Source organism: Artemia franciscana, chromosome 1 (genome assembly GCF_032884065.1).
Source record: "Artemia franciscana chromosome 1, ASM3288406v1, whole genome shotgun sequence".
Lineage (NCBI taxonomy): Eukaryota > Metazoa > Arthropoda > Branchiopoda > Anostraca > Artemiidae > Artemia > Artemia franciscana.
In genome coordinates this window covers 48112020-48127292 of record NC_088863.1, presented here as the reverse complement: position 1 = coordinate 48127292, position 15273 = coordinate 48112020, and the positions used below count along the sequence as shown (strand labels likewise).

At 34.6% G+C, this 15273-nt stretch overlaps 1 protein-coding gene across 8 annotated transcripts in view; it reads right to left on the bottom strand.

Annotated features, from left to right (window-relative positions):
• The window catches only part of LOC136030846 (very low-density lipoprotein receptor-like), a gene marked incomplete at its 3' end in the record, with an annotated part of 166904 nt that overhangs the window by 56131 nt on the left and 95500 nt on the right, over nt 1-15273 (bottom strand). For all 8 annotated transcript variants that reach the window (XM_065709901.1, XM_065709926.1, XM_065709934.1 and 5 more), the window contains 4 exon segments: nt 632-883; nt 3067-3170; nt 5343-5497; nt 13199-13320. In XM_065709901.1, coding sequence (XP_065565973.1) covers nt 632-883; nt 3067-3170; nt 5343-5497; nt 13199-13320 — 633 coding nt within the window.

Below are 15273 nucleotides of genomic sequence, written 5' to 3'. Positions count from 1 at the left end.
TTGACCTTAGCTTGGTAATAAGGGACCCAGAGATCGAATCATGCTGCAGGAATGCACTGCAGGGCCGACACAGGGACCTTAGTAGTCAAGAAGCGTCGTTAATCCGATACATACATACATGCATAATCTTTAATAATAATAATCATGAAAAAAAAAATCAGACATATAAACATGCATCTTATAGTGATTTCGTTAAAATAGTAATCATATTGTATTTGAAGGACTTACATACACACATTTGTACATGCAATACATGCAAAATGCGTAGGAATACATATACTTTCATAATAGTAATAGTAATATTAATAGTAAAAAATAGATTTAAATCTACTGGAGAGAACCAGCTAATTAACTTACGCACAAGATTTACTTATGAATTACTCCACATAAAGTGATCAAATGCTGACTCACCTTTATTTTTAACGACCCACAAATTGACTCCGGATCAACAATAGCTTTCTGGGTCTAAATAAAACATGGGGTAGCCCTTCATTAGGAAAATACCATATAGAACAAGTATACTGCCTCCTTGTTCCTTTGCATAATGTGTCCAATGAACAAGTGATTTGCAAATGGAAGGAATATATTTTCTTTTCAATCCTTTCCAAATAATATGAAGAAAATTACTTACCTTCACAGCTGCTGTTTCTGTGGATCTGATATCCTTTCTGACATGCACATTTAAATCCAACAGGAGTATCAATGCAATTGTGCTGACAGCCACCATTATTCACTAAACATTCATTTATGTTGCATCTACCCGCTGGCTCATCTGACCAATCACCACAATCGTTGACCTTGTCACAAACTTTGTCACTTTCTATGCAAGTGCCATTGTTGCACATAAATTCACTGTCAGGATGGCAGCTAAAGGCAGAGGTAGCTGAAACAACACACATTGTTAAGACGAATACAAACCAGGTAAACAAACAAACAAAAATTAGCTAAAGCCTCCTATTGAACTCAGATCAGGTTTCGTAATCAATTTAAACGTTCACACATATTTATCAACTTCTAAGCCATATTCACCTACCGTTTTTAGCCCACTAGGACACTCATGTAAAAGAAACAAACTTACTTAATTAAAATTCATTCATGCATTCTTAGATTTAATATTATTTTAGTGTAGCTAAATACCAAGCTTAAATGACATCGTAATAAAAGTATTATAACTTGAACTTCATTTTATCACATAATTTTTTTAAATAACCCTATTGTCAAAAGTAAAAAATAAAATAACTCTCAAGTTCAATGGGAGAGAACAAACCCCGAACAGAACAAAAAATAACAACTAATATAATAATAAATTACCAATAATGAATTTTAATAAAAATGATACTGAATAATATATTTCTTTAAATTTCCTTTAAATGATGCAAACCTGACTTTTAGCCGGGTTTCGTTTTCTGAGCATTATATATATGATAGCAAAAAAAGCTAAAAAATAAGAACAAACCCACAGAGCAAAAGAAATAATCAACTGATTCAAAAATAAACTCAACTATTAGGAGATGGTCCCGTAAAACACGGTACAAGGAAGAGTAAAAAATTCGAGCGATCTGATTTGTTGGTTGAAAAAAATTTCTTGTAAGTTTTACGCAGAAAATTTCATATGAATATCTTTCTTACAGCTAGATTGGTTTGATGCTTCATTTACTTTGACCGAGTATCGTTAAGAAGTTTTTACAGTCTATAAAAATGGAATTTTACACATCATAATGCTTACATGAGAGCAAAGAACCAATTAAATGCATTAGAGTTTTTCAGTTGTTATTAGGAGATAGCTGTTTGCACAATGAAGGCCTTTGTTTGGCCTCCCAGATTAAACATATAAAATCCTGACATTAAAAGTTCCAAATTTTGGATATTTCTTTTCCACTTTAGAGAAAAGAATGTCTAAGACATTTATGAAAAACTGGAACTTATAAAGGCACAGAGGACCTTACAAAATATAGGAAAAGAGATTGGACCGATAAGTTGAGCGCATTTCGTTTAATTGAATTGGTTTGAAATATCAATTTGACAAACAGCCAAATCTTTATTTTTCAAAAAAAAAAATTAAGAAAACAGGAATTCAGTTTATCATGAAAAGAACCACTATGTATGACGTTATGCACTATTGGTAGTATCGGGCGTCAAAATAAAAAAGAGACATGGGTTAAAAAAAACAGCAAAAAAGATAAAAATAGTTCAGTAAACAACTAAAGAAGCCGTGGCGTTTCTTAGGAGGTTTAATTATCTCCAGACATCAACAGTTTGTAAATGTTATAATTATTACGGATAAAAGGCGGTATCGAATTTAACTGATTTTTTTTTGTTTTGTTTTTTCACAGCTCAGTGTAGCAACACTAGCGAAAATGTGACACTGTCCACAAAATATCATAATTTTGAAAGAAAAATGCTAGAAAATCGCGTTCTTCAGATACGAATAGACCCAGGTGGGGTCCTAAGGTGAAAAAAAAAGTTACCACTTTGATGTCCTTAGCTGCTTAAACTTCACAAAACAAATAATGGAGACAACTCACAAAGTAGATCATTACTGATTCTGAGACCTGCTTTGGAAAGGGCGTTGGTCTAGGCAGGTGAATGTAGGAGTCGATTATATCTTATTTAGTGCTAGATATATAGATTTTTATAAATTTATAGATCTGAAGTGCTCGATTATCTCTTTTAGGAAAAAAAAGTTTTAAAATATATTTGAGTGTGTATATGCATTAATTTTAGTAGCTGCAAGCTCTGAGTGGTTGCATCTATACATTCTTTGTCAAACCCTTGGTCGGAAATTTCCTATTTTGGTGATTTGTCAAATAACATTAAAGTTTGGGCTTTCAAGCCCTCCTCTCATGAAAATTTTGAAATAATGGGCTAAAATATTTCACATTTTTCTATTTCAAAATCTCTCATGTGATTCTCCATTCGATTTTCTTTTTTTATTCCTGTATATCCCTTTTACTTCAAAGGAATAAACCAAATTACGACTGCTTTTTGAAAAGAGGTGCGGAACTGGAAATGTTTTGGTACCATGAAGACAAGGCCAATCATAAAACAATTATAGTTTCAGTTTACTTGGGCAGTTTTCTTCGTCCGTTCCATCAATACATTCTTGCTCACCACTGCATTTCAAATGGCCAGGGATACAATTACCATTACCACATTTGAACTGGTCCAGCCTAAAAAAAAAAGGCTACCTATTATTTGAGCTTTTTTCAGTGAGAAGAAGCGCTCTAGTATTCCAGAACATCCAATGGAGAATTATCATCATCATTAACATTTTATTACCAGAACATCATTAATAATCCAATGGAGCTCATGAATATTACAGACAAATTGTTGAATTTGTGTTATATTCAATGCCGTAACTAGAATTTGAGAATCTACGAATCTACGAAAAAAATCTACATAATTTAGTTCTCTGGGTTTTGTTTTTAATAAAAAGAAACAATTAATATTTGCAAGCATTGCACCTGTCATGCAAAACGAGGTGATAAAAATGAAACCTTTCTCCTCCTCCTTCTCTCTCTCTTTTCCTTCAGTCTGAACCAGAGGTTCTAGAAAAGATCCAGAGGAATCTTTTTCTATAATAACTTACAAACAAGCTACTTTGTACATCAGTACATTAAAAGAGAGGGTGGCCCTATCTGTGCTACCACTTTACCGTAAGTTGTGGGATACTACCACAATTACGTAGAAAATACCGCAAAATTTTGTCATGATAGTGCATAGCACAATTATACAAGGAAATGGCTTTGATCACCAGTACAAACAAAATTTACAGCTAGTAATGCCATATTAAGGGAATAGGAGTAAATTGTTGCTCTCAACTTCAAAACCTGGAAAGCAGGCTACGGAGAAACAGGGGTGCAATTAAAACTAATAAGAAATGTGGGTCTTGAAAGTTTGGATGACATGGATAAAGCGGTTTATTGGCGCCATATTATTACAATGAAATATCCTGCAAAAAACGTAATTTTTCCAAACGTTTTGAAAAAGCTATTGTACATTTTTTCATTGCCTATGTCAAATATCATTGCCAAGCGTCTTTTCAGTGTTTTAAAGGAGGTTAAAACTGATAGGCGAAATAATTTAGTTGAATAACTCTTTGGTCGACATTATAAATCAAATGAGGCAAGAAACGTTAGCTAAAATATAGTTGCAGCCGTGGCAAGGTAGAGTTAGAATGGTGACTTACTAAGCGGGTCCTTTAAGTAAAGGCGAATGCAACTTCATATCACTGTATTGCTATGAGTCAAAATATTCTTTATAACGCGGCCAAAATAGGCGTCAGAGAATCTCATGACAGGTTCCAATCCCCTGATTCTAGTTGACCTTCATCTGCCCCCATCAGAAGAGTTCTTTTCGAGGTTTACATTTACTTTAATATGGTGATTACCATTAAAATTTAGTCTAATTCGCCTTTGCTTAAAGGACCCGCTTAGTAAGTCACTATTCTAACTCTACCTTGCCACGGCTGCAACTATATTTTAGCTAACGTTTCACGCCTAATTTGACTTATAATGTCGACCAAAGAGTTATAACAGATATAGGCTAGCGGGAATATGTAAAAATTAAGTAATAAAAGTGGAATTTTTAAATAAGAAGGGAATGAGGATTCTATTGATACATCGATAGTCAACTAAAGGAAGAAATATAACAGACATGAATAGCCTAAGTGATCTTTCTAAAAATAACATTTTTGTATACAAATAAATTAACTAAAATAAACTTAAGTTTTTAACCGTGAACAATGTTAATAATACCCATATTAATGCATATATTAGATTTATAGTAGTGGTAGTCTTTTGCTATAGCAGTCAGAGAAGTTACACTTATAGAGCTTCATAATGATAATTTTTCCCTAATATTCTGCCGTAAATTCACACACGTTCTTCATTGTTAAACTTTACGCCTGCTAAGTGTAACACTACCTAAGAGCAGATTGTGGTCTTTCTCATTAAAAATTGAGTTCCTGGGTTTTTTAATTCCTCAAGACATATATATGGTTGTGTTAGTTTCTACTTTATCCAACTTAAAAGATCAGATTGCATTTTTAATTGGTACTTTAAAAATGGACCTTCCTAAATCAATCTTTCCTTTTATTAATATCATAAAAGTTACTGCAGTAAATAGAAATGCAACAAATGAACTCATACAAGTTAGTTCTGGAGCTTAGAATTCAGATCAGGGTTGGAAAGTTATATCAAAATTTTTATTTGTCCTTGGAGAAAGTTGATTGTCTTCCATATTTTTTTCTACAGGGAAATAGTGGATTTGAGTTCAGTCACAAGAATCACAAACAACTCAACGCCTGAAATAAATAAAATAAAACGACAGTAAAAATTAACCTGCAGTCATTTATCGGGCAATTCTTTTCGTCAGAAGCATCAGGACAATCTGGTTCTCCATCGCACTTCCAGTTCATATGAATACAATTGACGCTGTCTGCACACTGGAATTCGCCTTCAGAACATCTGGTGCCATTTGAATTTTCAGGACAATCCTGCAAGGAAACAAAGTACCAGAAAAGCTTCTTTAAAAACTATTTATCCTCGGGATAATTTTCCTGTTACTTTCGGTCAAAACAATAAAATGTAATTTTGAACACCTTAGGATTAAAGGAGGATTTATCTGTCAGAACTTGAATTTCACACTATATCAGTCTTTTTTTAAGATTTTGGCGATCCTACATTGCAAAAACAATTTTCGCTTCAACACTGATAAAATCAAAAAAAAAGTTTGTCAACAAAACATAGAAAGCGATATTAGCACCACTTTATGCTAAACATGAAGTGGTGTTACCACCCTCTCAAACCACTGATAAGACTAAACATTTGCACTATACTGGGCTAACGATAATACATTGAAAATGATACAAACCATGCGCGCTTTATTATGTTTGGGCTTAAAACTCAGAAAAAAATCTTACAAAGGTTCGTCGGAGAATTCTCCTTTTAAAGACATTAGCTAGTACAAATTGATTAATAGTTAGTAACTCTCGCGTGGATCAGGTTATGACTTTCAAACCAACAGAAAAAATTGGTCATTTTCTACTAACTGACGCACTAAAAAAGTAAATCTAAAAAAAAAAATAACAAAAACTCACGACTTCAAATTTGGTACCAAAAACTAGAACTGCAGAAATCAGACTTGCTTTATCTCTGTTTTATTTTAGCACAAAAATTGGAGTCATTTTCTTTTTCATAAGGCAAAAAGCTTTTAGGTGTCCAGACTCGTTGTACAGGAGGCTTGGAAACTCGTGTGCCCCCTAAAACTAAAAACCATTGCTTAAAGACATCCAAACTCGATGCATTCTATGCCAAATGAATTTTAAAAACGAATAGATGTGGAAAATCTTCCGTATACTACAATATCACATTACTTTTCATCACGTGTATTCGAGGATAACTTAAAGATAAACTCTGGGTGGGATCACTTATGGATTACTTTCGCCAATTAATTTCCTCATAGCGTCAATTATTACAAAAGTTCAAAAATTAAAATTTAGCAAAAGAAACATGAGGATACGGGAACCTGAGGATGATACAAACGCACTGGGACCACAACTTCCAAATATACAGATCATTTTTACTGTGCCTCCTCCGGATAATGAAATATGTATTGTTCTTACTCTTAACGCTGACCATAGTTTTCCGTCGAATGAAATGGTTGTAAAAACAACATGGCAAAGGTGTCGCATTTGGAAAAATGTCAACCATAGTGAGGAGCCCTTTATATACCCATTATTTTTTCTGGCTCGAATGTCAGGATGTGCCGTAGGTATTCCACTTTGTATAGCTTAAGCAAGCCCTCCACATTCAACACGACTTGATTCCCGACGTGTCACCGTATGGTTCTGTAAGATCGAAAGAGGACTCATTCATGACATCGTACGAAATTCTCATTAAAAATATTTTTTATAAACCGGGGTAACTTGGGAGGAATTGCAAAATGAAGCTTTTAGTCGATCGGTCTGAATTAAAGCTATAGAGTGCCATTGTATATCTTCAAAAAATGGCATCAGTGAAATCAAATTACCCGAGGATATATTCGCCAGTGGTTACTTATTTTCTTTTAACTCAATTGAAATTGCTTAGCTACCATCCCGTGACTTAAAACTACAGAATAGAACGATAATTATACTAATGCATAATTTATACATTTCAGAAGGTATGTGTAATGGAAAACGCCTGGTTTTTACTGAATTATGTAACAACGCAACTAAAGCAAAAATAATTACTCGGGAAAAATCTGAAAAAGAAGCTCACATCAATATGCGATTAGAACTCAAGTGACTGCAAAAAAAAACCGTATACAAGGCTACCGGGTGCCGAGTGCAGAGTGCAAGGGACCAATTGATCAGGTTCAGGTATTTTATATTGAAGTTAGTTAAAATATAATATTGGTATCAGTAAGTATAGAGCTCTTAGTGCTTGTAGGCTATATGCACCAATAAATGGAGAGAAAAATCTTTCATTAGATATTCAAACACCAAGTTTAGCTCTACTGAGTCGTTCAGTAGAATTATTAGAAAAAAAGACTAGTGAAAACCAGTTAAAGTCAGGGCACCGTTTCTGGATTCTAACCAAAGACAAAAAAAATTTTCTGTACAAAGCGGAGAGAACTTATTCTCAGCAGTTTGAATGCAAGTTATCAATTTATAACTATCTGTCTTTCTACAAGAATCCAATATTCAAACAATTATTACCACCACAAACATTCACAAGATACACGCATACACACTTACGCACATTTGTACACAAACACACACGGAAGCAAATATATTCTGGATTTGATGGTGTTGTTTTCTTCAAGATCATCTCACTATTCTGTGCTTATAAATTTTCTTCTGCGAATATCTGCAATGAACAACCTTAACCTTGGAATGCTAATTCAGCTTTCAAGCAATAGAGGATTATATGATGGATTATTTCACGACTGCATTGCGTGGAATTGCTATCGCAGAGAAAGGTCGCTAATTGCATTTCACCTGTGTTACCTGTCTTCATACAGTGAGGCATATTGCCAAGTGAAGTGGTTTCAAAAATTATTGTAAAAAACTGTCAATTAGGATCCATAAAGACGACTATTTAGTGCCGCATGAACTAAACAGGTGGGCCAACCTTGCGCAGTTTCGATTGGAAATCGAAAGTACTTGCGAGGCACAGCTCTCGCTTACAGGTAAGTTCGCTATTCTTCACATTTTTATTTAAGTTTTTTTCTTCACTTCATACTTTTTGCGGTTTATTTTTGCCACCTTAAAATGCCAAAGTTTAAGCAGTTCGACTTGGTTTTAGTCCACTTCGCAGGATATCCTACAATGTTAGTGAAGCATGTGACTCTATTGTGGTTGAATATAATCCTAAACTTGAAAAGCTTGAAAAATCGCTCACAACCCTAAAAACAAAGATTGAAAACTTTGAGGAGTGCGTTAATAGCATAGAGATAAGACTTGACGATTATCACCAAAAAGTTCTGCTTGATAGTCTCCTAATCTACAATATAACAGAGGGTTTACCCACTGACTTACGGAGTGCCACAAGGTCCTGTCCTAGGTCCTCTTTTATTTTCAATTTATGGAGATAGTATGAGATTTTTCATTCCTGGTTATTTAGTCTTTTGCCGACGACACTGCTATAACTGTTATTACCAAATCGTTGCCTGACTTGATAAACTGAGCAAAAAGTGCTTTAAAGGGACTTCATGCATTTGTTGCACTCAATGAACTTGCTGGGAATGCTTCAAAAATAAATTACATGGTTTTTAGGAGGACTGGTAAGCTCTAAGAATTACCCTCAGATTTTAAGTACAATGGTGTTTCTTTGAAACAAGTTCGAGGAACGCGTTACCTCGGGTTTCTTCTTGACTTCAAACTGAGTTGGAAGGCGCACAGTGACCTAGTTTCCTGCAGTGTCAAGACGAGATGGAATGCTGCGGCGTCTAAAAATGCGCTTCTTTTAAAAATTTTAATGTCACTGTACCATACTTTAATAGCGTCGTATATAAATTGTGGTTGTTTAATCTGGGCTAGTAACTTTCCGTCTAATTATAGGAGAGTTCAAGTGCAACAGAATAAGGTAATTAGAATTTTATGAAATTATGATCGTTGAAGCGCCAGCACTGTATCTATATATAAGAAGTTTGATATTTTGGATGTTGGAAAAATTAGAGATATGCAGATTAGTATTTTATTATATCAGTGAGTACATAATTTACAGTCAGATATTTTTAATGATTTTTTTAAAATTAGGCTCTTCTAATCATGGTTACGACAGGCGAAATTCAATCAATCTTGTTCATGAGTTTCGGAATGCTTCCCGGTCAGCTCATGTTATCAGATACATGGGGCCGGGTGTTTGAAATCCATTCCCACAACAAGTTAAGGAATCAGATAGTCTGCGTCAGCTGAAACGTCACCTCAAGACGAATCTTCTGAACATTTGGTAATGTTGAGTAATTTAGACCGAGAGAAGGGTATTCCCCCCCCCATGCTGTTAAAATGATCATCAATTTTTGTTTTATTTTTCTTTTTCGTAGTTTATGTATCTTATTTATTTATTTTTGATGATATGTGAAATATTTTAAAGAAATAGATTGCATTAGATGTCAGCTATGCTTACAGACCATTGTGACCTTTTATTTTTTTAGGTGATGAATGAAAGTATATAGTATTGTTTTGAATAAAGTTACCTACCTACCTAGAACAATCATAAAAAGATAAATTATTTTTATGCATCTAATGTTATAAATTTTACCTTTTTTCTTCTTTGTTTCCAATGAACAAAGTTCGCTCTTTACTTGCCGTTCATTACCATGAATGGTTTGAATAATTCAGCTAAACACATTAATTAAGCTCTAACCTTTTATAACCCTAAATTCTACAGTGCTGATACGATCAACTCAAGCATAAGTTTTCCTATAATCTTATTACAAAAAAAATGCTTGTCTCAGCTAGAATGAAATGGGACACAACCATCTTGGGAATTATGTAATAAAACTCCAAAAATAGTGGTTTACTGGATAATAGGCAAATATGCAAAATGGAAAACAACTGCTATATAAATTTAAAAAAAAATGGTTTCAAGCAAAGAAAATGCGAACGTAGCTTCGATGTGTTTGCCAAGATTGATATTACGGTCGCATGACTTTCACATATTTTTAAAAAGGGTTCTTCTGTCAAATCCTTATGTTATTGGCGACTCCACAGCCTTTCCTCTTTAACTATATGAATGTAATCATTTATGCAACATTCAAAATGTTCCCGCAATAAGAGGGGAGCTGTTTTCCGCGACGCCAATATTACAATCTTAGTCCAAGTACTTCACTGTAGTGGCAGTTGGCGCAACCTAGTTAAGAACGAACTTTAGATAAAGTTCGTTCTTTACTAGGTTGCACCGAATGCCACAACTATGGTTTATTTAAGAAAAGTTCTTTAACACCTTGCAATGGATAAAATTGAGGTAAAAATTTAGGTTTTTGATGAGACAGGGCGAGAGAGCTGAGGCCGGGAGGAAAAAGGAAAATAATTAATGTCGTATTATCACCTCTAATTTAAGATACAGACTTAACTTACATACAAAATTTAGCTTTTTTTATTGTTGGCTTCAGCACTATGAACCAATCGTTACTGAGGAATAAACATAAACAATGATGGCAAATCCATAAAATGAACAAACTTTTGTATGTATGGCTATATCCAGCCCTATATTGGGGATGGGATCCAATTTTGACTGCAGTGCTTACAGTGTTTGGAAAGAGAATTAAATGGAGAATCTAGTAGTAAGTTATTTCCGAATCCGCAATCGAAATTGTAACAGTGCGGTTTGAAAAGAAAAAAAAAACAACTGTCAAGTGAGGAAGAAACACCAGTTGAAGCTGACTCAAAAAGGCTATTTAGATTCATCATAATGATTATAAAAACCAGTCTATGCCAATTTCAACTAAATCTACGTTGCATGGCCAACGTAAGGTGTTGCGGCAACGTTTGTTCGACTTCGCCGAGAGCAACACTTTGGTTGTGTTTCCTCGCTTTTATTAAACGCTGAAGTTGTTAATTTGTAAGCATCTTAAAATAAACAAGTAACCTACATGTCTTACCACTGGAACCGAATTGGTCTTACCATCAAATACACCGGAAACAAATGATGGTTACACCAACTAGCAAAAGTTTTAACTTTTTTAAAAGTTGACTGTTAAAAAAATAACAGTCAACGATTAAGAGCTAACAACCGACTGTTGCTTAAAGCCCCCCTATATGTCTCACAATTTGTATCGGCCAATGTTTGGCTTCAGTGTGTACCTTACTACTAAAGTTGTCAACCCCTTTAAACTTTCAAACTGGTACATCTCGATAACAGCACTTTCGGACCCGTGGGAAAATGCCACTATTTTGTTTCTGTAAATTTTTCTATTTATCATATATTTAACACTTACAGATTTTAGTCCATCTTCAATTTGAAAGTGGTGCCTGCCTGCTTGCCTGCTAGAACGGAGCTTTCCACTCAAAAGCAGAAACATGGTTTGATGAAACAAAAGCTTGACTGCATAACTTCAGATAGTTCTCTCTGACATAGGCTATAAAACTCCACCCCACTTCACAGAATATAGGCTCTGGTTCAAGGACAAGCAAAAACCATCTTTTTTGGCCCCAGGCATGAGTTCTACGAAGCTTTCCAAAATGCAAAGTCATATTCATCAATCCGACCTAAGGTCCACACTTTCCGTAAAAACCACAGAGGTCAGACCCTTACAACTTTCTAGGAATGAGCTGAAATCGGGGTGCTAGGAACAAAAAAAAAAAAAAAAAAAAAAAAAAAAAAAAAAAAAAAAAAAAAAAAAAAAAAAAAAAAAAAAAAAAAAAAAAAAACACACGACAAAAGCAATGTGTTGCTGTCACAACACAACAAAACGGCTTGGAATTACAAAAATTGGTGTTAGATCGAAGTACCAACTCCATAGGAATCTCCATAGCCGAAAACCTATATAGGAAAACTACAGTACGCCATCTTAATACAAATGGGAAGCTGTAATGTACCTCTTTCTTTATTCACTTTCTTCTACTTCTTTTTCACCGCTAGAGGGGCACTGAAATAACACAGATTTTTATGACAAAAACTGCATGTTCATATACCAGATGATTTAAGACTCGTAACTTCGGACAAGACAATATGACACACATATTTTGAAAACCAGCTTCTATGAAGTATGAAGCCACATCTGAGTGATTCCGCTGCCCGATATCCTGTGGTTCAACCTTTACTATGTTTCAGTTAAGAAAAAGCCGAAGGTTTTTCCCTGTTATCAGCAGTGTTTGCAGTTACGGTTCTTGTTAGGCAAACTCGCGAAAGGTCCATCCGGACGCCATGACATTTACAGACAATTTGACTGAATGCTACAGCACAGAAAGCTTTGAAACGCAGCCAGGAGGACTGGAATCTATTCCACAGCCTGGTTCCCTATCGTTCGTTCTTTGCTAAGTTCAAAATAAGAAAAAGTCGAAGGCTTTTTCTTGTGTCAGCGCTGTATATAGTGAAAGCTCTTTTTAGGCAAACTCGAGAAAGGTCTACCCTGACGCCTTGACGTTTAATGACTATTTGAATGTGTATCACTGTCCAGAAAGCTCTAAGAATCTGCCAGTTGGACTATAGCCTATCAGACAAAGCCTCAAGTTCCGGCATGCTTGTCAAGTACCTTTAGTCATACAAGAGTATTTTGACGAGTGGCACTAATTTTTAGTTGATAGGGGTCTTAGCTCCCTTTCCCAAGATTTTAAAATACGACATTTTATGGGCATTTTTTAAAATAAATTAATTGAAAAGAAACAAAAATGGCCACCATAGATTTTAAAAAGATACATATTTTGTATTATTACGAAGAAAGACTCGAGCAAAAATACTTACATGCCCAAGACATTTTTACAAATTGGTTTGACACTCGTTTTACGATTGGCCTTACATCTTTAACAAAAAACTTAAGTGCTGATTAACCAACTTTATCTTACTTTATTTAAAATTTATATTATACTTCAAAGCGCATAGTTTGTTTTAAATTACCGAATTAACTTCTTTTTTATTGGGAGAAAAACTAGTGTACTTTCAAAGCGTATTTCTGTATATTCACTAAATTTTTGGTAAATATATCTAAAGTAAACCGATAATTTTGTTGTATGTTTACTATAAAAAGTACATTGTAGAAAGCGACATACCAGTTCATCAGCAAAATCAGGGCAGTCCTTGTCGCCGTCACAGTACCATCTCAAAGGGACGCAATTTCCACCTCCACAATCAAATTGCTCAGATGTGCATGTTTTCTGAGGACAGTGATCACCTATTAAAAGAAAATAAATTTAAAATGATGAAAAGAAATATAGCCGAGGCATAAGATATATAAATACAGAGTAGTAAGTCCGAATCATTAAAGATTTAAATTTTTAATGTCCCAATCACCAATAATTAAATTTTATGCTTCTTTGTTTATCCTTGTTTGTGTAGATTATTTAGCTAATTGTATTTTAAGGAACATATAAAGGCTATGGGAAAACTATATTTTGTTGATTCCTCTTTGCGTGTCTCATTAAAACCAAGATTTCCTAAACCCTAACTAGCAAATTTCTCAAGAAACGACTGTTAAAAATCAATTACTAAAAAGCACTCCTTAGAAAACTCTCCCGTACGGTGTTGATTGAAATAAATTCTTGAAACAACTATTTATTGATCTTTTAAATATGACTTTTACGGAGCAATTTAGCAAATATACTTGCTTTTTTCGAGAAAAAAAGAAAAAAAAGGGAAAAAACTGACTGTTCAATGATCCATCAACATACGAAAAGAAGCTATTCACTAAATTTCGAGAGCTAAACTATTAGTCAGACAGTTCGTGGTAACGAACTGTAGTAAGGAGCGACCCGGCTCAATAACCGAAACTTTAAAAAATTTTGATACCAATAGTTACATCAAAACAATCGAATTTTAATGCTGATTTTAAATATATAAGTTTCATCACGTTTAGTCTTACCCATCAAAAGTTACGAGCCTGAGAAAATTTGCCTTATTTTTGAAAATACGGGGAAACACCCCTTAAAAGTGATAGAATCTTAACGAAAGTCACACCATCAGATTCAGCGTATCAGAGAACAGCGTATCAGCGTATTACGGATGCGTGTTTATTTGTTTGTTTGTTTTTTGTTGTTGTTTTTTTTTTGTTTGTTTTTTTCTAGGGGCGATCATATCGACCCAGTGGTCTTAAAATGTCGCGAGAGGGCTCTTTCTGACGGAAATTAAAAGTTCTAGTGCCCTTTCTAAGTGACCAAAAAATTGGAGGGCATCTAGGCCCCCTGCCACGCTGATTTTTTCCCAAAGTCACCGGATATAAATTCTGAGATAGCAATTTTATTCAGCATAGTCGAAAAACCTAATAACTATGTCTTTGAAGACGACTTACTCCCCCACAGTCCACATGGGAGGGGCTGCAAGCTACAAACTTTGACCAGTGTATACATATAGTAATGGTTATTGGGGAGTGTACAGACGTTTTTAGGGAGATTTTTTTTTGTTGAGGGGGAGGGTTTGAGGGGAGGGGGTTATGTGGGGGGAACTTTCCATGAAGGAATTTGTCATGGAGGAAGAGGATTTCCATGAAGGTGGCGCAGGATCTTCTAGCATTTAAAAAAAAGGAAAAAAAATATGAAAAAGTTTTTTCCACTGAAAGTACGGAGCAGCATTAAAACTTAAAACGAACAGAAATTATTACGCATAAGAGGGGTTCACCTCCCCCTAATACCTCACTCTTTACGCTAAAGTATTTTTACTAATTTCACCTATTTTTTCTACGGTCTTTGTGATTCAGGGGTCATTCTTAAGGAATTGGGACAGAATTTAAGCTTTAGTGTAAAGAGCGAGGTATTGACGAGGGGGCGAACCCCCTCATATATGTAGTAAAAACATACGAATATAGAAGTTGGTTACGTAAGTTAATTCGTAAGCTACGTATATATTTACAAGTAAAAACGTTCGCAAAAAATAAAAGTTCTAGTTGCCTTTTTAAGTAGCCAGCAAATTGGAGGGTAACTATGCCTCCTCTCCCGCTCCTTTTTTTTCTCAAAAGTGTCCGATCAAAACTATGAGAAAGCCATTTAGCCAAAAAAAAATTGATATGCAAATTTTGTTTCAATTATTCATGCGCGGAGAGCCATAACCAAAACATGCATTAATTCAAAACGTTCAGAAATTAAACAAAAAAAATCAAGATTTTTTAACTGAAAGTAAGGAGTGACATTAAAAC